At 44.5% G+C, this 23,169-nt stretch overlaps 1 protein-coding gene across 3 annotated transcripts in view; it reads left to right on the top strand.

The window, feature by feature from the left end:
* The first annotated feature begins 262 nt into the window (after nt 1-262).
* The window catches only part of E2F7 (E2F transcription factor 7), a 42,372-nt gene continuing 19,465 nt past the window's right edge, over nt 263-23,169 (top strand). For all 3 annotated transcript variants that reach the window (XM_058191451.1, XM_058191450.1, XM_058191449.1), the window contains exons 1-4: nt 263-458; nt 1,033-1,125; nt 7,430-7,708; nt 13,596-13,764. In XM_058191451.1, coding sequence (XP_058047434.1) covers nt 447-458; nt 1,033-1,125; nt 7,430-7,708; nt 13,596-13,764 — 553 coding nt within the window. In that variant the 5' untranslated portion in view covers nt 263-446. The remainder of the gene's footprint in view (nt 459-1,032; nt 1,126-7,429; nt 7,709-13,595; nt 13,765-23,169) is intronic.

Raw genomic sequence — 23,169 nt, 5'->3', positions numbered from 1 at the left:
ATTACGCCTCGAGCTTCCCAGGTACCCCAGAGGAGGAGGAGGAGGAGGAGGCGAGGGCGGCAGCGGCGGCGGGGAAACAACTCCCAAGATGCCAGGACTAAGACGCGGGACCTTGAGACAGAGCGCGCCGAGTCTAGCGCCAATTCTCCCAACAGAGCTTTAAGCTGATTGGCGGGAAGGTTAGAGGGACGCCCCCACTGTAAAGTCCTGATTGGTCGGATTGTAAAAATATGTTCCAAGGCGCCAGAATAGAAGCTTTAGCGCCTAGTGGAGTCTCCAGGGCAGTAGCGAAGTGGCCGGTAGAGGCGAGTTGCTGCCAGAGGTAGAAGCTGCAGGTGGGATTCGGGGTCCCTCTTCCCTTTGGAATACCTCCGATGCCCCTCAGGGGTGACCTTAGCGAGCCTGGAGACGCCGAGCCCGAAACCCAGGGATCCCTTTGAGAAAGAATGTCGAGAAACGTAAGGCTTTACAATCCGGGGGGGGGGGGCGGGAAGGAGAGAGGAGCGGAGGGGGTCTGCAGAGAGAAGTTCTGCAGTTGTTTTTACGGGGCCCTCTTACCTTGATTTCCCCCCCCCCCCACAACTTTCCCATCTCGCAGAGCGGGGAATTGCCTTTCCTGCCCCAGGGAGAGGGGTTAAGCCGGGAGAGGGGTCCTTCTCCCGCTCCAGGGCGCGGGGCCGAGCTGGGTTGTCCCCGCCTTGATCTGGGAGGTGAGTCCTTGGGAATCCCGCTCCTTTCAAAGCCGGGATTCCTCGTCCAGGTTCTTTGCGCCAAAAGTAACCGATCCCGGCTGAGTAACTCTGAACGTCAATGACAGATTCGCCAAGGCTGCTCAGTCTCGGCCGTCTTCTGCTGAAGTTAAAACTTTTTGTGGTCGGTTTGTTATAAATCCTGCGCGTTTAGGGAGCGCGCCTTCTCCTAAATTTTGCTCGGATAATTTCGCGGGAGGAGGTGGGATACGGGACCTGAAATTTATTGGGAGGGGGAGTGTTGTAAGATGCTGAAGAGGTTGAGCAACTTTTACTTTTACAGATGGAGTTGAATTGTTTAACACTAAAAGACCTGATTAGCCCGAGACATGGGAAGATAGATTACATACACGAAGATGGGGACAGTGCACAAAAGGTAAGTAGGCAGAGCTGGATTCCAAAACCTGGAGTTCTTGACTTTAAAATCTGTTGGCAGTGATAAGGCTTTCTTTAAATTGTTTTTCTTATACTCTAAAGTTTCAAATTCTAGTGAGATTGATACATTCAGAAATGAAAAAAACCAAACAAAAAAGCTAGAGGAAGGGATTTATAGCAATATTGTGTGGATAATTATTCTTACATTAAATTATTAACTATCTCTACCATTAAAATAAGGAAGAGTAGTCCTAATCCACCACATATATCAGCAACTGTTTTTCTGTTGGGTACATTTCTCTTAAAATGCATCTCAGCTTGGCATTAGCTCTATGTATTTTTAATCAGTTTGCCATCTCTACTCTATTAGGGAGCTAGGAAATAATTTACTCCAGGCTGAGATTCTTTGTTTGGTTTGGGTTTACCGAGTTAACTAAACACATCTAGTGATTTAGTGAAGGAATGATACAACTATTGCAACCAGGAAGGACGTTTTAAAAACTTTTGAAGAGGTTCCAAAGGCCACTTGAAGTCTGGAAGTTATATAGTTGAGTAAAGTAAAATTCAGCACTTTGGGAGTGAGTCAAAGGATTATGGGTTAAATAAAATATATTTGTTGTGTCAATTTTTTTAAAATAATACAAAACAAAGCACTATAATTTGCTACCAAATGTTGATAGCAGATCACATAATTAACCTGACAAAGTGGAACATGTGAATTGGGCCATTGTGGGTTATTCAATAATCATGGCTGGGCAGGATAGTGACCGATCTCTGGAATGAGGCCACCACTACTCCAGTCCAGATGGACCCCACTCTGCTATTGTTCAGAAATTCTCTGAAGATCTGGTTCTTCACCCAAGCCTAGGGTCAACTTTTAACTTTGCTTTTTATGTTTTATTTGTTTTATTGTAATTTCTTTCATTGTAAATGAGCTTCCCAGAGTTGTTGGAAATCAGGCAATATACAAGTTTAATGTTGTATTGTTCTTATTATTAAAATGCAGTCACTAATTTTTCCATTATTTGGGAAATGAATCTTTGTGGACCAATATTTGGAGGCAATTTTAATAAAAATGAATCTACAGAGGTGCTTCTGGCAAACATAAAGGAAAGTTTTAGTTAAAGAAAGTTAAGGAAAGAAAACAAAGCAGAGCAGATAATTTTGAGTTATTTATTCTTAATTTTTTATTATTTTAAAAAAAAGGTAAAGTACTGATACAAATGCATGTTTAAAAGAATATGAAAAATATAGTAAGGAAGTGAGGGAAAGCAATATGAAGTAATCCTCACCTTATAGCAGCACTGAAAAAAGTGTCTTACAATAATCCTTGCAATCATCACAACACCCCACAGTCATGTGATCAAAATTTGGGCACTTGGCAAACAGCATATATTTAGAACAGTTACAGTATCCTATGGTCATGTGATAGCCATTAGCAATCTTCCCAGTCAACTTCTGACAAGCAATGTTAGTAGAAGAAGCTGGATTTGTTTGATGACTGCAGGATTCACTTAACAACTACAGTGACTAACTTAACTGTGGCAAAAAAAAATGTTTTTTAAATTGGGAATGACTCACTTAACTGCCTTGCTTAGCAATGGAAATTCTGGTCCTAATTATGTCAGGCACATGTTAAGGTACAATTCAAAAGATGTATTGCTGAAGCCTATACACAAGAATCTAGCCAACTAAACTTCAGTATTAAATTGGCACCAGATAAGGATCAATGGAATTCAAGAGAGATTGGACTTGGACCGTTTCTGGCAATGTAATGACTATTCTAATGACATGCTTAGCTCTGCCCTTCCCCTCCCCATTCTATCTATTCTTCTCTTACAGTTATGGTTGTAAGTTGAGAACTACCTGTAAGCAATAGAAAATGGGTGAATAACCAACAAATCTAAAATAACCAGCAAATCTAAAATATCAAATGGCTAATAGATACTTTAAAATACAAATATTTCATACCCAATTTCTAATTAAGACCTGTCTCTTTATTACAATTTAAATGAATAATAAGAAAAGGCCACAAATAATAAACAATAAATTGGAAAATAATATAAATAATGTATAGATTATATGTCAGATTAAGTTAGGTGTGGCACAAATCCATGTATAGTATTGTAATCTAGAAATTGTTTCCAATAAGATTAAATTGTACATCAGTTTTTAGACCGAAGTTATTCTTGATATCGAAGTATATTCTCATGGTTTAATTAACCATTCTTCCATAGACAGGGTCAAAGATCTTTTCCAATAAAAACATATAAAAATCCTTGCAGCTCTTATTATATATTACATATGGTCAGTATGACATATTTGAAAGGAAAATGTTATTTGGTAAAATTTATAAAAAGTTGATATTACAAGTTTCAAAAATTATTTTATTCTACCATAAATTAATTTCTAAAATTGTTGAGTGTTACAACATTCCTACAACAAATGGAAGATCTGCTTTGTTTATTGCATTTTTACCTTTTTAGAGAAAAGGAACTAGTCATTTTAGCAATCATGACTGAAGTAATATATTGCAATGAAACATACCAGTTCTTTCTAAATATAATATTTAAGGTGAATGTACTATTGTTTTTCTATTGAAATTCCTACTGCCTCATCTCTACTGTTTTCGAATTTTGCAACCATTTAATCATACAATCTTTTAATTTGTTGATTTTGAGTTATGTTTTACTAATGGATTCTAAATTGTGCCCAATAATATGTTCAGTGTTATGAGTTGTAAGATTTTTAAGTTCAATAAACTTACACAACATTGCTCTTTGTTTCTATAATTCTTTTATTGCTGTGCTGCTTATTTGAAAATATTGGACCCAACTGTGTGTGGAAGAGCACTGTGTAACAAAAGACTTGAGAACTGATTCTGGCTTGTTTGGAAAAAATCAACTTGAAATTCCAATTTATATGTAAAACTTAACGAACCAAAGATGAAGGCTTCCTGGTGCTCTCCTGATAAACAAGAGTTTTAATTAGTAGTTTCTTTGAACCAGACCAAACTGGAAATACCAATGTTTTCATGAAGGTTGTGCATGGGGATCTGTATTTAGTTTAGTTTAGTTTATTATCATTGCACCTCGTACAATGAAATTAAATGCCATCTTCAGTGTACATTATAACTATAAAAATAAAACATAAACACACATCCTTCACATTCTATACAATTGAATTGAAAACCAGATATTGCAATAATATTGCACTAAATAGTAGAATTCAATATAGTTACTGCCCTGGGATAGAAGCTGTTTTTCAGTCTATTTGTCCTTGTTTTTATTATCCTGTACCATCTGCCAGATGGTAATAGTTCAAAAAAAGAGTGCCCATGGATCTTTTAAGAATGTTTTAAACTTTCTTAAGGCAACAGGAGCTATAAAGCTCTTCCAAAGAGGGGAGAGGGCAACCAATGATCCTTTGGGCAATGACATGAATCCTCTGGATTTATTGATTTAGTAAGATTGATTGATTGATTGATTGATTGATTGATTCAGTAAGATTTATTGATTTGTTGATTATTGATTGATTGATTGATTTAGTAAGATTTATTGATTCAGTAGTGTTGAAACCTGGATGCGTAACTTTTTTCCTGTTTTGGTATTTGAAGTTGCTTTTCACCAATGAAAGGAATTATTTTGATTTTACAAATACGCTTTTAGTTATGCAAGGTAACATAGGCAAATTGTGTGTGTGTGTGTTTGTAATAAAATATCAATTATAAATAGTTTTAAATTTCAAGAGGAGGGATAAGCCACTCCTTTTAAGTAGTACTTAAAAATATGTAATATCTGATGGAACTATTAGCTCAGAAAATTATTTGTAAAGCTGAGGAAAAAAAACAAAAATATGAATATATAAAAATGCAGACATAATCTGCTTTTTCTTTATCAAACTGCTTCTATTCAACCCATTCAGATTAGATAAGCAGATTTGAGTCCTTTGACACACTCGTTATCTTCAATAAATCTCTAGATCTCTAACCAACTAAGCAGGCAAAACAAGTCTAAATGCTTGTTCACTGCTGTGCAATGTTCCCTTCAACAAAGCTGGACATCTTAATAAGAATAATTCAGCCACATTTCGTCTTTGTAAAGTTCCACCATTCTAAGCAGTTGCATAATACTTAAGTGAAAGCCATTGTATTGCAATTGCCACTTGTACTAATGTGAGTTTTTAATAAATAAGATTTAGTACTTAGGCTCAGCCTAAACGAAGATGTCTTGCTAGCAGTTGAATCACAAAAGGATGGATAGGAAAAATGGAACTTCTAATTCATATCTCCTCAAAGATTTGCACTCTTTAAAGAAAAAACAACTTCTTGGATAGAAGAAGTGGCAAATCAAGTGATTATTCTACACATCTCTGTCCTTAAGATCAAACTGAATATACAATTTATACAAATTAAAGGTTACTAAAAGGTTACATGAAAGGCATCCGTCCCTTTCAATTCCTGGCAGATAGATGGTGAAGAAATGGAGGTAGTGACAGATTTTATTTTCCTGGGCTCCAAGATTACCGCAGATGGGGACTGCAGCCAAGAAATTAAAAGATGCTTGCTCCTGGGGAGGAAAGCTATGGCAAATCTAGACAGCGTACTAAAAAGCAGAGACATCACCCTGCCAACCAAAGTGCGTATAGTCAAAGCTATGGTTTTCCCAGTTGCAATGTATGGCTGTGAAGGTTGGACCATAAGAAAGGCTGAGTGCCAAAGAATTGAGGCCTTTGAACTCTGGTGCTGGAGAAGACTCCTGCGAGTCCCTTGGACTGCAAGGCGAACAAACAAGTCAGTTCTAGAGGAGATCAACCCTGACTGCTCTTTAGAAGGCCAGATCCTAAAGATGAAACTGAAATACTTTGGCCATTTAATGAGAAAGACAATTCACTGGAGAAGAGCCTAATGCTGGGAAAGATTGAGGGCAAAAGAAGAAGGGGACGACAGAGAACGAGGTGGCTGGATGGAGTCACTGAAGCAGTAGGCATGAGTTTAAATAGACTCCAGAGGATAGTAGAGGACAGGAAGGCCTGGAGGAATGTTGTCCATGCGGTCGCGATGGGTCGGACACGACTTCGTAACTAACAACAACAAACATTAAATAATGCAAGATGTGATGTGAATGCCATATATAACAAGAATGAGTCTCTACTACATCAGAGAGTTTCATCAGAATGTTTTGTTGATATCTATGCATATTTTTGTAACTGTTACCTGTAACAGTACTTATTAAAAAATAAGTCATTGAATCTTTACTGTTTATTCAAATATGGCATTAATTTTAGAAAGACTAATCATTGCTCTCTCATTATAAATATTCTGGTGCCTACCACTTTAATCACAGTAAATTGGTTTATAGCCAATTTATGATCAAGCACAACGCTTGAGTAAGTCCCATGTTTGTTAAATATAGGCCTTCATATACAGGTAGTCCTTAACATACGATCATAATTCATACAACCATAATATAACATGTTTTTTACTATCTTTTTGGTGACAGCTGTAAAGCGATGGCCACAGTTGTTCCCTATGGGGCAGTTTTGCTGAAAACCAGAAGTGCTGGTTTTTTGGCAAACCATTGCAAAATGTGGTCAAGTCACCATGGGATGCTGCAAATTGTCATAAATGTGGCCATGTTGCCAACCATCCAAAGTTCAGTTATGTCTCTGTGGAAGGGACCCAACCATTGGAACCTCAAATCTGGGTTATAAATTCCCTTTTTCAGATTAGTTATAATTTCGAACAGTCACTAAGTAACTGGTTGTAAGTCGTGGGTCATCTTGTATCTGAAAGTTATGTGATGTTCCCTTACACATTGCATCTCCTCTATGAAGAAGAAGCTAGAAAGTCTAAGACGCTAAATAGTGGTTTGCTCTTATTTGACTCTTTGAAGTTTCTTTCCTTCCCAATATAGATAAAGAAAAGTGCTGTTCTGAGAATAAACTTGATTCTCAATCTTTGTGACTTAAGTGTTCTGATGGCTAGGTTGAGTCAGTTCTGTTTCACCTTTCCAAATTGTAATCTCTTCCTTCCTATAAAAGTCAAGGCAAGCTATTTGAAGAGCCTTATGTGGTTAGAACTATCTTATTTCACATTTGTTCCCATGAGAAATATAGGAGCACAGTATCACCCTTTCTGAGTGGTATACTACCCTTGATATTAAAGCAATGTCTAGTCATCTTGGCTAGGAGCCATTGATAGTCTTGAGTCCTGAGCAGGTAATTCTTGGTGTGAAGCTGAAGTGTTATACAACCCGGGAATTGTTCTATATTTATATGTTAATTGGCTGCCTTCTTTCTAACAGGAAAATATATTTGATCGACCCAGAATGACCCCAAAGACTCCCATGAAAAATGAGCCCATTGACTTGTCCAAGCAAAAAACCTGTACTCCAGAGAGAAACCCAATTACACCTGTGAAGCTGACAGATAGGCCTCTTGCAGACCCATGGACTCCAACAGCTAACCTAAAGATGCTTATTAGTGCTGCTAGTCCTGACATGCGGGACAGGGAAAAGAAAAAAGAACTCTTCAGACCAATTGAGAACAATGAATTCAGCGATGCTCTCCCCGATTCCTCACAGGTAACTCACCTCTCACAGGGAAAATTGTCACAATTAAACGGCTACCTATTTTAATGATATAAACATCTCTTTAAGCATGTAGATAGCTGTTGTTTAAGATCCACAATCTCGGTAACCTTCATTTGCATTCTATTCTCTCTAGTTCTATATAGTTTATTTTACATTATTAGCCAGCAGTATTCAGATCTGAAACAAGCAAAGTGTGTTTCAGGAGTATCTAGTATGTTTTTGATGTATCTCTTGACAGCTGCTTAAAGGAATCTTATCTTTTCTTGGGCTTTCATGGGAGGGTCAGAAATATGTGTGATTAAGGAAATCATAGGACAATGACAACCTGTTGCCATCTGAATACTTTTTGAACTTAAAGCTTCAAAGCTGGGGCATATAACTATCTTGTGAGCCTAGGATAAATATGATCCTAACAATACAATAGATGGTCTAGGAAAGACCTAAAACACTTTTAGAACAATGGGCAACAACCTTTTCAGGTTCAAATGAAGGAGATCTCAAGTTCTGAATGTGTTGACTTAATAAGTCTTGGTTTTCTCATAGATATTTTACCATCTTTAATTTTTTTTAAGTAATCTATGTTTTTATGTTCTTTAAAATGGGTGGAATACTCCGGGGACTCTTCAACTGATGTCACAGACACCATGGTGATAGATTTGAATGTAAACTATAACACAAAAGTACTTGTCAGAAAAGGCAAACCCAACTGATCTGAATTAGTTCATTTTTTAAAGATTAAAATATAGTGGATACTCTATTAACACTGTATAATAAATTATGTACCGTATGTCAGTCACTATATTCACGAATGGTAATTTCAAAGTTGGTCCTTATTCTATAATTTATTTAAAATGAAATGATATTAACCAATCAACCTATATTGTATAGATTTTATTAAATGTAATGATTTATAAGTAGTTAAACCTATTGAGAATTGTCACTCCCAAACCACCCATTGTGAGAAATGCATTAATAAATTTTCAAGAAAATGAAAGTAGGGTTTTTTTTAAGCCTTTAAATGCATTGCAGGATCCCTGGGTGAAGATCTCATAACTTTCTTTTGATACTAAACATGGAATTTTGATGCTGAGAATAATGATAATCCTCCTATTATGACTGGTCATTTAATATCTGTTTGAAGTTAAAATGATTACAGTCATTGTAAAACGTGCCCTTTCCCACAGTCATGTGATCCCCTTTTGGGCACTTGGCAACTATCTCATATTTATAACCACTGTGTTGTCTCACCATAATGTTTCTGCAGTTTATTTCATTTTTTGCCAATTTCCAGCCAAAAAATCCCATTTGGGCAACTGGACTTGGACTTTCAACCGCATGATTCATTTAATGGCCACCATAAAAAACTGTCAAAACTTCAACGGTGATATGATGCCTTGACGTACATCTGCAACAATTTATGGCCAAAATTCCAATCCCTGCTGTGGTTGTAAATCAAAGACTTCCAGTATTTCTAATTTCTCCCCTTTCTTGTTTCACTGCAAGTTCCCCTGTGCAAACCGACCAATGCCTCCTGTATTTCATATTTAATTGGTGTAGAATGCTAAGTAAAATTTAAGTATAAGGAAGGTCATAAAAAGCTTGATCAATTTAGATCAGGCCTGTGAGCCAGATCCGACCCGCAGGGTGCTTAGATCTGGCCCACAGGGCCGCTCTGGAAACAGTGAAGGGCCATCCCCAGTGCCTCTGCCAGTGAAAACGGGCTCCCAATCTCTGTTTTAGGCTGGGACATCCTCCTGCAGCCCTTTGCACAGCCCTCCCAAGCTCTGTTTTCTCTGGCAGAGGGTTGCAGATGGCCATCCCAGCTGAAAACAGAGATTGGGAGCCCGTTTTCACTGGCAGAGCACTTGGGCCCCCACAGGCATCCCTGACATGAGTGACCTCAAACTAGCCATGCCCACCCCAGCCCCCCTAGGTCAAACAAAACATTCCCAATAATAATTAACATATTGATTCAATTAAGCCTGACAAAGCTTCACTTTTACTTCAATGATATTTTAGGAATCGCCACTTACTGTGATAGATATATACTGTTAGTGGTGTAGAGTCAAAAATCAGTCTCCCTCTTTTGTACTGCAATATTGCATGCAAATGTATAAGAGGTAGAGCTTGCATTGTGACATTATGGGAAACATTTCATCGTTTCAATAAAATCTCAACTTGCTGTAACATCCCTGCTTACGTTGTATCAGTGTCTCATGATATCTATCAATAGTTTAACTAATAATTTTGGTACTGTAGAATACATATGTATGGATGGATATGGATCCCGGGTGGCTAGGAGCCTCAGAGCCTGGCTCTCCGGCTGATGCTATGCAATGCCAGGTCCGTTGTAAATAAAGCCCCCCTCATTCACGATCTCATACAGGAGGGGGGTACGGACCTTATTGGCATTTCAGAGACCTGGTTGGGCACGGAAGGGAGGGTACCCCTTATAGAAATGTGCCCACCGGGTTTCTGTGTGTTCCATCAGCCGAGGACCCAGGGTAGGGGAGGGGGGGTGGAGGTTGTTATTAATGAGGGTCTGCGGCCGAGGGAGGCCACTGTACCACAGATAGCCAGCTGTGAATCCCTCTTTGTGAAGTGGGGTCGAGGGATACAGGTGGGCCTGCTGATCACGTACCTGGCTCCTTGCGGCATGACAGTGGCCCTGCCTGAACTGCTGGAGGTGATAGCCGGGCTGGCGGTTCATACCCCAGACTTATTGTTATGGGGGATTTCAACCTGCCATCGCTCAGCGAGGCATCGGCAGGAGTTCAGAGCCTCCATGACGGCCTTGGACCTGATCCAATTAGTTGAGGGTCCCACTCACATTGGAGGAAACACGCTGGACTTAATTTTTGTCTCTGGACAGTGGCTGAGTGATTTAGATGTAAGGGAATTAGTCGTTCAACCCTTGTCATGGTCGGATCACTCTCTTCTTCAACTGAACCTCCTATCCCCATCGCAGGGAGTCGGAACCAATATGTTGGTTCCGTCCCAGGCGCGTGATGGACCCGGAGAGGTTCCTGACGGAGCTTGGGCCTATTCCTGAGGCCCTGGCCCACGACTCAGCTGAGGAACTTGTCGCCGCCTGGGAAAGGGCGGCGGGGGCCTTGGACCGTGTCGTGCCTTTGCGGCCTCTGACCCGGCGCTGTTCTCGACCGGCTCCTTAGTTTTCCGAGGAGCTGAGAGAGATGAAGCGCCGGAAAAGACACCTGGAGAGTGGCTGGAGAGCCAGCCGTTCTGACTCGGATCGAACACTAGTAAGGTCTCATATTCAGACCTATCTAGTGGCGATAAGGGCGGCAAAACGGGAATATTTCGCTGCTCTCATCACATCGGCAGATAATCGCCCAGCCGCCTTGTTTAGGATGACCCGCTCCCTTGTCTCTCAGGGGGCTAGGGAGGACCCCTTGCAAGGTTGTGCTGAGGATTTTGGACAGTATCTGCACGATAAAATCGCTCAGATTTGGGAGGGGCTGGACACAGACTGGGTAGATTCAGACGGGTGGACGGGGGCAGGTCTTGAGGTTGTAAGCTGGGAGGAGTTTGATCCTGTGGCTCCCGAGGACATGGACAGGATACTGAGGAGGTTGAGAGCAACCACATGTTTACTGGACCTGTGTCCCTCCTGGCTGGTATTGGCCACACAGGAGGTTACACGAGGCTGGCTTCAGGGAATTATTAACGCTTCTTTGAGAGAGGGTGTCTTTCCGACTGCCTTGAAAGAGGCGGTGGTGAGACCCCTCCTCAAGAAGCCTTCCCTGGACCCGGCTGTTTTAGCGAACTACCGTCCGGTCTCCAACCTTCGCTTTGTGGCGAAGGTTGTTGAGAGTGTGGTTGCATACCAGCTCCCTCTGTACCTGGAGGAAACTGTCTATCTGGACCTGTTCCAGTCCGGTTTCCGACTTGGGTACAGCACAGAGACGGCTTTGGTCGCGTTGGTGGATGATCTCTGGAGGACCCGGGACGGGTTGTTCCTCTGCCCTGGTCCTATTGGATCTCTCGGCGGCTTTTGATACCATTGACCATGGTATCCTGCTGCGGCGGCTAGAGGGGTTAGGGTGGGAGGCACCGTTTTTCGGTGGCTCTCCTCCTTCCTCTTGAGCCGATCGCAGACAGTGTTGGTGGGGGGGCAGAGGTCGACCGCGAGGCACCTCCTATGTGGGATGCCATAGGGGTCGGTCCTCTCACCCCTCTTGTTCAACATCTATATGAAGCCCCTGGGCGAGATCATCCATGGTTTTGGGGTGCAGTGTCATCTGTACGCTGATGATATGCAGCTGTACATTTCCACCCCAAACCACCCCAATGAAGCCGTCGAAGTGATGTCCCGCTGCCTGGAGGCCGTGCGGGTCTGGATGGGGAGAAACAGGCTCCGGCTCAACCCTTCCAAGATCGAGTGGTTGTGGATGCCGGCATCCCAGTATAATCAGCTGACTCCATCGCTGACTGTGGGAGACGAGTCATTGGCCCCCACGGCGAAGGTCCGCAATCTGGGCGTTCTTCTGGATGCAAGGCTGTCGTTGGAAGAACAAACGACGGCTGCCAGAGGAGCTTTCTATCAGGTCCACCTGATTCGCCAGTTGCGTCCCTTCTTAGACCAGGATGCCCTATGCACGGTCACCCATGCCCTTGCCACCTCCCATCTGGACTACTGTAACGTTCTCTACATGGGGCTCCTTGAAGAGCACCCGGAGGATTCAGCTGGTCCAGAATGCAGCCGCGCGGGTGATAGAGGAAGCAAATCGAGGCTCCCATATAGCACCACTCCTGCGTAGGCTGCACTGGCTTCCGGTGATCTTCTGGGTGCAATTCAAGGTACTGGTTACCACCTTTAAAGCGCTTCATGGCATGGGACCTGGCTATTTACGGGACCGCCTACTGCGACCGACGGCCTCCCAGCGACCAGTGCGCTCCCACAGAGTGGGACTCCTCGGGGTGCTGTCGGCTAGACAATGTCGGCTGGCGACCCCCAGGGGGAGAGCCTTCTCTGTGGGGGCCCCAACCCTCTGGAACGAATTACCACCAGGTATTCAGCAACTCCCTGATCTCCGGACTTTCCGACGCGAGCTGAAAACATGGCTGTTTCATCGTGCAGGACTGGCCTGATAGTTTTAATTGGGAATTTTAAATGGGTTTTAAGGAGTCAGCCTAAATTTAAATATTTCATTTTAAATAATTTAATGTTTGTAAAAATTGTTTTAATATGGCTGTAAACCGCCCTGAGTCCTTCGGGAGAAGGGCGGTATAGAAATATAAACAAACAAATAAATAAATAAATAAATAATAAATGGATATGGATATGGATATGAGACTAGGAAGTTGAGCAGGAACAGACAGTAAAGACAACTTAATATGCAATATAGATTTTCAAGCATTGCATAGGTATCTTCCCCAACACAGTCTAAATGGGGGGTCCCTAAACTTTGGACCTACTTGTGAAATATTTGAGCAGTTGCTCCAAAAGAAGTAACTAGTTGAATTAAAAACATTATTCACTCATTCTAGTGAGAACAAAATGTGTAACATAGAAGCTTCCACAGAAGAAAGAAAAAATATATGAATACCAGATTAGCTGATGGTTCTTACTCTTACTGAAGTATTATCCCTGGATTTTTCAGAGCAAGGTTTTGTTTCAAACAGCACTTCTTTAAACCAAATCATTTACTATCTGAAGTATAATAACATGTTTCTAAATTATATTTTTCTGAATACTAATACAGTTTGTAATAAGAAAGCAATACAGGTTATCTAGTTTTCAGAAATGAGTTTCTAAAACATATATAATAGTTTGTATGTGTAAACAGCTATATGTAATGACTGCTTTGTCATAATGTAACAGATGGCCATAAAGAACCATTCTCTCTGTTTCTAGTGTGATACCGCAGATGATGGAACTGCAGATGAATATGAAAAGCAAAGACCCAGCAGAAAACAGAAAAGCTTAGGACTGCTGTGCCAAAAATTTTTAGCTCGCTATCCTAGTTACCCTTTATCAGCAGAGAAGACAACAATTTCTTTGGATGAAGTGGCTTCCAGCCTTGGTATGTATGCCAGTAAAATAAGGTTGATTGCGAAAATGAATGTTCCTAATAAACTTAATATTGACCTTAATGTGAGTCCATGAGACATAGTGCTGTAAATATGCCCTATTTAAATGTATTGTGCTACTGTGTAATTTGCATGTGTTCCATTTAGCTTTCCCAGAAGGTGCTGCTGAATTGTTTTGTAATGCTGCCAAGTGATTCCTTCACAGGAATTGATCCAAAAACGCATTCCAGTAGGAAACATCATAGCTGAAACAGTCTGTATCAGATCAGTTTGTTTCATGGTGTTAGTTTCACAGTCATGTATTCACTCTTACGTCCATGCCGCCTCGCTTCCACTTCAACACATAATATCATGCATTATATAGTGTGAATTGTAGTATGTTTTGAAATTAATAAGTGCATTGCTAATTTAGACAAGCATTAAAACCAAACTATTTCAACCCACCTAATACCTTAAAAATATGAAATGGGTGGTTTGCTTTAAAATGTGAATCACATAATTTGTTTATAATCAGTTATAGAACTAGCAAATTTCTTTGTGGGGTGGGATTTCATATGGTTCATGTTTAAGCCAACTCAATTAATATCTCCTTATTTCTTGATGCAAACTTTAGTCTTCAGAATATTCTTTATCAGTAAAACCATGAAAGAAATTATTCTGCTACCTATAATTCTAAGACTGGGGAGAGGTCATTGAAATAGTGCTGCAGAGTATTTTGATTGTCAACAAAAGATCAGCTTCACAAATTGCCACTTGTGAAAGCTGAGTTGAGTGATAAATTTGAAATGATGCTGTTATATTGGCCTGCCTGATTCTCATCAGCCTCCCTTCCCAAGCCATTTAAAATCATTGCTGGATATGTAGTTGGTTTTCTGTAACTGAAGTGCTGAGGATTTTCTAACTTTCTCCCAAAAGAATCCAGTCAGAACTTCATAACCACCATGACAAAAGTGGGTTAAGCTCAGGTAATCATAGCCCACACTTGATTTTGCATTTACCTCAGAGTTATGATCTTCTGGAGGATATTGCCACTAGCTTCTTGTCAAAAAAAGATCTCTTTCTCATAACTTTGAGGCTTGTGCACATCACCAGCTTCTGCAGGGGTGAGAACCCATTAAATTAGGGCACTCAGTATGCCTATGGATCATTGGGAAATATGCCAGAAATTTCATGAGCAGTTCCACACACACAGTTGGTCAAATTCTAGAGCAGGGCTGTCAAACTCCCTGCCAGGGAGCTGGATGTGTCACATGCTGGCTATGCCCACGCCTGGTTTAGCAAAGGGGGAAAAAGTCCCAATACATCATGTGACGACGTGAGTTTGCGCCCCTGCTCTAGAGTATGGAAGAAACCAAAGTATTATATTCAGTATTTGTATTCTTCCATATTCTAGAGCAAGGGTGTCAAACTCGATTTAATTGAGGGCCAGATCAGCATTTTAGTTGTCCTCCGTGCCCATGGTCGGGACAGCCGACAGCCAACTGGGCATGGCAAGCTTGATGTCACTCACATGGGTGGTGCCTGTGGGGACCGGGCGGGGTTGGGAAGGGAAGGGTTGTAGTTTCCGGAGCAGCTACAGCCAGAAACAGTCGGCCGCCCTGTGCTACCACCACTCAACAGACCTGTCCAGCCCAAAGGAAGTGAAGCAGCCAGCTAGAAAGGCCAAGTGCAGGTGGTAGAGCGCTCCAGGGCTCAGCAGGCAAAAGGCGGCCACCGCAAGCAGGGAAAGCCAGATCCTCATCGGCACCATGGCTGCCCAGGTCCAGCAGAGATGGGGGTGAGGCACACAATCCTGCCTGGGTGGCCATGGCACTGATAAGGATCTGGCTTTCCCTGCTCAGGGTGGCTGTCTTTTGCCTGCTGGGCCTGGGCGTACTCTACCACCAGATCCCTTTCTAGCTGGCCGCTTCTCCTCCTTCAGACTGGGCAGGTCTGGTGCTCTGGGTGGCAACTGCAGAGGCCTAATTGACCTGCACGAGCTGCTGGCAGCCTCAGTGGTGGCAGTGGCCCACAGATGCTGAGGTGTGTCGGGAGTGTGAGGGGAACAACAAGACCCGCAAGGGGGACGAAGAGATGACCAGTGGCGACCTGCTGTCCAACCACAAGCAAAAACAGATGGGACAGTGTAGGCGGGCCGATGTTATCTGGCAGCAGCTGCCCCACACCCTCCTAACCTTGTCTTAACCCGCAGCAGTAGCTGGGCAGCCACCTGCCCTGTCCTGGCCATATGGGATGGAGCAGGTGTGCCCAGTGATATGCATCACCTGCCTCCACCCCCAATTCTGCCTAGTGCCGCTGCCGCTTGTTTCTTGGATGGCCAGCTGCAGAGCCCCTGCTGCCAGACACCTCCCGCCGCACACACCTGAAAGACCAGTAAGTGCGGCCATCTTGGAAACAGTAAGGGACTGGCACGCATCGCTTCAGCCCAGCTCATTGGGGGGGGGCGCACATGTGTGCAGGAGGTGGTGTGTGCATGCATGCACAGGCCCAACCCACACCATCCTGACGTGCACACATGCACCCGCCTCCTGTGATCCGGCCCACAGGCCTTGAGTTTTATACCTAGAGGTTGGCCCAGAGAAGCTTTCTGTTCATTAAGGTAACCGTTAACTTATAACCATCCATTTAGTGACTGTTTGAAATTACAATGGCACTGAAAAAAGTTACTTATCATCAGTTTTCACACTTAAGAGCGTTGCAGCATCTTCATGTTCAGGTGATCAAAATTCGGGCACTTGGCAACTAGAATGTACTTATGACCGTTGCACTATTGTGGGGTCTTATCACCATTTGTAACCCTCCTAGCTTGAATTTCAGCAAGAAAAGTCAATGGAGGAAGCCACATTCACTGAACAACCATGTGAGTCATTTAATAACTGCAGTGATTCACTTAACAACTGTGGCAAAAAAGATCATAAATAGGGAAAAACACACTTTAAAACTGCCTTATGTAGCAATAGAAATTTTGGCTCAACTGTAGTTACAAATCAAGAACTACTTGTACTCCAGGGTTCCCCTTCGTTTACTGAAGAGAGAAAGGGCAGCAGTGATCACTTATACAATGCTAGCAAAAGACAAGGAATGAATGTATTTATATGGGGATATGAAGCTAGTTTGGGCCTACACCAATAATAAGGGCAAAGATAGGTTGGTAGTTTTCCACAAAATATATTGCCACCCAAGACTGAATAGGAAACACCTTGCTGGCTTGAGTTGTAGTCATATCCAGCAAGAGGAAACCAGGGAGACTATATTGAACAAAAATTGGCTACTAAGTCTTTATAGATGAGCTGGTATTACTAGACTATCGATGTAAATTTTGACCTCATAATTATATGCTTTGTTTCATTTTTGTATAGCATATTTCCTTAAAATAGTTGCTTTGCATAGCAAACTTATTTCTCTTCTGTAGGAAGTTTAATGAAAAATATAATGAGGAATAAAGTCTCAAGAAATATGATAAGAGCAGTAAATTATTTTCAGTGAAGACTTATATCCCCCAGATCTGCTGTTAAGGCAAAGTAACTACAGATCTCTCAACTTACACTTTTTATAGTTCCCCAAACTCACATTAATGCAACCATCTTCAGATTAACTCATGGATAGTGAAACATAGAAAGAATGCTTTTATTCCAAATGTAAATCTGCTTGGAGAATAAATAGTAAGTTTATATACCACAATATATAAGTAATGTATTCCCAGTTGAATTCTTTTTTATTGTTATCATCATTACTTATAAAATAATGACAAAAAGGGAAAAAACAGAAACCCAAGAATAATTTGAATACAATAAATCAATGTAAAAAAAAAGCCCCATACAATGTAAAAAAAAGCCCCATACAGAGTACTTTTTTAAAAAGTGAAAAAAATACAACACGGAACTCTACAATCACCGTTTTTTTAACCTATTGTATAATGTCAGCATCTTAGTGGCTAAGATGCTGAGCTTGTTGATCGAAAGGTCGGCAGTTCAGCGTTCGAATCCCTAGTGCCGTATAACAGGGTGAGCTCCCATTACTTGTCCCAGCTTCTGCCAAGCTAGCAGTTCGAAAAGCACGTAAAAATTGCAAGTAGAAAAATAGGGACCACCTTCGGTGGAAAGGTAACAATGTTCAGTGCGCCTTTGGCGTTTAGTCATGCTGGCCACATGACCATGGAGACGTTTTTAGACAGCACTGACTCTTCAGCTTTGAAACGGAGATGAGCACCACCCCCTAGAGTTGGGAAGGACTAGCATATATGTGCAAGGGGAACCTTTACCGTTACCTTTTATATTGTATAATCTAAATAGGGGTTGTTTTTATTTTCTTTTAAAACATTTAACAAAATTTAACTAGTGTTATGAAGTATCTCAGAAACTGAATATACTACTGGTTTCCAGGTGAATACTTACTTTTATTGACACAGTATTATCCAAGATAGCACCGCCGAAGGCTGCCTCACTGAAATGCTTTCTAATGGGTTTTTTATTTTTTATTATTCTCTGCGACTCTTCTCTGCGTATGGATTTCATACGAGACAATCTGCTAAAAATTAAACAATGTTTCTTTAAAGAGCAGCTTTCTATGACCTCACCCTCCCCCCCCATCTTTACAAACGCAGAGGAGATTCTAACACAGGAAGAAGCAATTTCCCCTGAGCCATGGATTACCAAAAAAAACCTGAGGAAATTGAGAAGGAGAGGTAAAAGGATGGGAATTTTTAAAAGGTTAAGAAATAGGAGAAATAAAACTCCTCGGCCTTCAATTTTCCTAACCAACCTACGTTCACTTCCTAATAAGATGGATGAACTACTTCTTTTAAACAGATACAATTCTGATTTTTACAATTCAGCAGCCCTATGCTTCTTTGAAACCTGGTTAAATGAATCAATTGAAGATAGCAGCCTGCATATCCCAGGGTTTCAGATTCAACGATCAGACAGAATTGCAGAAACATCTGGTAAAAAGAAGGGAGGAGGTTTATGCTTATATATCAACAACAGCTGGTTTCAGGATATAACTATAATATATAAAATCTGTGACGAAAACTTAGAGACATTAACATAACATAACATCAGAGTTGGAAGGGACCTTGGAGGCCTTCTAGTCCAACCCCCTGCCCAGGCAGGAAACCCTACACCATCTCAGTCAGATGGTTATCCAACATTTTCTTAAAAATTTCCAGTGTTGAAGCATTCACAACTTCTGAAGGCAAGTCGTTCCACTTATTAATTGTTCTAACTGTCAGGAAATTTTTCCTTAGTTCTAAGTTGCTTCTTTCTTTGATCAGTTTCCACCCATTGCTTCTTGTTCTACCCTCAGGTGCTTTGGTGAACAGCCCGACTGTTCTGTTTCCCTTCCCCCAATACTCCCAGCAAAGAGTCCGTCAGAGGCCTTCCTTTTTTTTTCCCTTTTATTTACATAGATACATGTCCTGGCCACGTCTACCCACGGGCCTGCCAAGTTTCTGGAGATAACGAGGAAATTATAGATAAGGCCAGAATTACTCACGAATATATTCTTCCCTCCATGAATTAGCTTGCGCCAAATTCATTGCTTTGTCCGAGACAAAAAACCAGGAAGTCCCGCCTCCTATTTATAGTCTCTGCAGATGTCACTGCATGACAATTATGACTTGGCTTTGTCCCAACTCTTCCGCTGCTGCGCGCCGATCAAGCCTTCGTAATCTTGCGTCCCTCCAAAACTGTTCTTGGGCGTTGCCAAATCAGAAGAAGGCCGGGAGAATCAGGCCTTGCCGGCCCTCCCTTTGAGTGGGTGCCAGGGAGGAGAGGGCTCAAGAGAAGCAGGGCTTGCCAGGTCTTCTCCCTCATTTTCTGAATCATCCGAGTCCAGGAGTCTGGGTCCAGGAACCTGGGTCACAACACTATCCCTCACCGCAGGGCCCTTCCCCCGGGGCTGACGATCGGGATGCGGTCGGGCTGGGTTCTGCTCATGGAAGGCCTGCACCAGGTCAGGGGCATGAACGTCGGAGGCATCTACCCAGGAGAAATCAGTCCCGTATCCCTTCCACGCGATCAAATATTGGAAACGACCCTTTAGCCAGCGAGAGTCTCGTACGCTGTGGACTTCGTATTCCTCCGACCCGTCCTCGGCGACAGTGACGGGTGCTGTTGGGCACCGAAGGGGACTCGGTGTGGCCTCAGGAACCAGAAGGGACCCGTGAAAGCGGGGTGGATCCGCATGGATCGTGGCAGGGTCAGTCGGTAGGCTACCGGGTTGATGACTGCCTCGACAGGGAACGGGCCGATGAATCGGTGGTCCAACTTCTTTACCGGCCGGTCGGACGGGAGGTGTTTGGTGGAGAGCCACACCCGGTCTCCAACTGCCAGCGGGGGCGTTGCCCGTCGGGAGCGGTCAGCGGACCGTTTGTAGTCCTCCTTTGCCCGATTCAGCTGCTGACGTACCAACTGTTGGACCGCATGCAATTCCGTCAGGAAGGTCTGCGTTTCGGGAACAGGAGAGTCCGGTGGTGCCAGAGGGAAGAGCCGCGGATGGTACCCCACATTGGCAAAGAACGGGGTCATCTGAGTAGAGGTGTGCTGAGAGTTGTTAAAAGCAAACTCCGCCAGAGACAGGTAGTCGGCCCAGTTGTCCTGTTGCTGGTTGATGAAGCAACGGAGATACTGTTCCAGTATACCGATGACCTTCTCTGTACCCCCGTCGGTCTCCGGATGGTGCGATGACGACAGACATACCTGCACCTCATCAGGCTCTTCCAGAAGCGGGCTGTGAACTGAACTCCGCGGTCCGAAACCACCCTGTCCAGTAGACCATGGAGGCGGAAGATGTGCTGCAGAAAGAGACGGGCCGTTTTTGCGGCTGTGGGCAGTCCGCGGCATGGGATGAAGTGTGCCATCTTGGTGAGCATGTCCACCACCACCAGCACCGTGGTGAACCCAGAGGACGGCGGCAGGTCTGTCAGGAAATCCATAGAGATCGCCCCAGGGTCTGTCGGGTGTCGGCAAGGGCTGGAGGAGCCCGGAGGGGCCCCGTGGCGGTCTTGGCTTGCCGGCACGGCACGCAGGATGTCACGTAGGCATGTATATCATGCCGCACTGGGCCACCAAAAGGTCCGTGTCACCAGGTGGAGGGTCTTGAAGAACCCAAAATGTCCTGCTGCAGGGTTGTCGTGGCACTGGGTCATGACGAGGGCTCGGAGTGGTCCTGTGGGCACATATAATCGCCCGAAACTTGAGTAAGTCCTCCTCCAAGGTCCAAGGAGGCGTGGGGCCCACCTCCGCTCTCCTTTGCTGCGACCAGGCGTCCTGGCGCTGCGCCTCGCACCTGGGCCCGCAAGTCCACTGGCTCCGTGTGCGGCCAAGGCTTCTGCCGCAGCACTGTCCGTGGAGGAAGGGGTCCTTGGCGCAGAGGTACTCTGGCTTGGGACAGGGCATCCGCCCTCCGGTTGTGACCGCTGGGAATGTAGGTCACGCGGAAGTTGAACCGGGCAAAACAACGACCACCGGATCTGCCGCTGGTTTAACTTCCGAGCTGTGGTGAGGTGCTCGAGATTCCGATGGTCCGCTCGACCTCCACCTGATGTCGGGCCCCTCCAGATGGTGTCGCCAAGCCTCGAATGCAGCCTTGATAGCCAGCAACTCTTTTTCCCAGATAGTGTAGTTGCGCCGGAAGGTTGAGTTTCCGGGAGTAGTAAGCGCAGGGAAAAGTGTGCCACCATTCGCCGGAGCCTGTAGCAGCACCGCTCCCAGAGCCACATTGACGCGTCCGTTTCCACCACAAAAGGCCGGAGCGGGTCGGGATGCCTCAGGACGGGTTCCGTGACGAAGGCTTTCTTGAGGGCTGTGAATGCTTCTTGCTGCGGGGGCTCCCACCGGAATGCAACCTTCTTCCTGAGGAGCTGGGTAAGTGGAGCTGTCAGTGTGGCGAAGCCCGGGATGAAGGTCGGGTAGTAGTTGGCGGCCCAGCAGGCGCTGAACATCCTTCACCCGACGAGGGCTTCCCAGCTACACAAAGCTTCTACTTTACATGGGTCCATGGCTATGCCTCGGGCGAGATGATATGCCCGAGGAATTCTATGGAAGTCCGGAAGAAGACATTTCTCCAGCTTCGCATTGAGTTGTTGCTCCATAGCGTTGCAGAACCAGACTGACGTGTCGAAGGTGGCTTTCCTGGACCGGCAGTAAATCAGGATGTCGTCGAGGTAGATAACCACGAACCGATCCAACATGTCTCGGAACACGTCGTTCATGAAGTGCTGAAAAACGGCGGGAGCATTGGTCAACCCAAATGGCATGACAGTGTATTCGTAGTGTCCGTATCGGGTGCCGAATGCCGTCTTCCATTCGTCTCCTTCTCGTATCCGCACCAGGTTGTAGGCCCCTCGGAGATCGAGCTTGGTGAAGATCGTGGCCTCCCGCAACCTCTCCAGCAGCTCCGGGATGAGCGGCAGGGGGTAGCGATTCTGCACCGTAATGGCGTTTAGCCGGCGGTAATCACAGCACAGGCGCAAGTCCCCTGTCTTCTTCTTCACGAAGAGGACTGGGGCCGAGAGAGGGGACTTTGAAGGCCGGATGAACCCTCGGGCCAGATTTTTGTCCAGGAAGTCCCTGAGGGCGGCCAACTCGGGCTCTGACATGGAATACAGGCGTCCCACAGGCAGTGATGCGTTGGGCAGAAGGTCCACGGGGCAATCGTAGGGCCGATGCGGGGGGTAGTCGGTCCACCTCCTTCTCGCTGAACACGTCAGCGAAGTCCATCAGCTCAGGAGGCAAGATGATGGCGGCGGTGGGGACGTTCTGGCCGGCACAGGTGTGGCGGATGTGGTTGACGCACTGCAGACTCGGGAAAGAGATGGCGTTCCGCGACCAGGCCACCTGAGGATCGTGGGTCCGAAGCCAGGCCAACCTAAGGACCAAGGGAAAATGAAGGTCCGCCGTGACATAAAACTGGATCACCTCCTCATGGTCCCCAATAGCCAGGCGCAAAGACTGGGTGGTGAATTTAATGGGGCCGGACACCAGTTCTCGTCCATCAATTGTCTCTACCCGCATCGGAGGGTCCACCGGAACCATGGGGACCGCAAACTGGGTCACAAAGGCCTGATCCATAAAGTTTGTTGTGGCCTCTGAGTCCACCAGTGCATGCGCCTGGAGCCCGTCCGACTGGTTCCCCAACCATATCCGTGTGTCCAGAATCAGATGCCGAGGGGGCCCAGAGTCTACTTCCGCAACGTCCAGTGGGGGCTTAGTACGTGCCCGACCTAGGGTTTCCCCAAGGTCGGGCCTGCCCGCTTCCGATTGGTCACGCTGTGATTCGGGACGGCGTCGTGCCCCACTTCGCTTGGGGCAAGAAGCGCGGGCGGCCGGGCTCCCCACAGTACAGGCACAATCCCCTTGGCGCCTCGGTTCCGCTCCTGGGCTGTTAGGCGAGGTCTG

The sequence above is a fragment of the Ahaetulla prasina genome, chromosome 7 (genome assembly GCF_028640845.1).
Source record: "Ahaetulla prasina isolate Xishuangbanna chromosome 7, ASM2864084v1, whole genome shotgun sequence".
Taxonomy (NCBI): Eukaryota; Metazoa; Chordata; class Lepidosauria; order Squamata; family Colubridae; genus Ahaetulla; species Ahaetulla prasina.
This window is presented reverse-complemented; position numbering and strand designations above follow the sequence as displayed.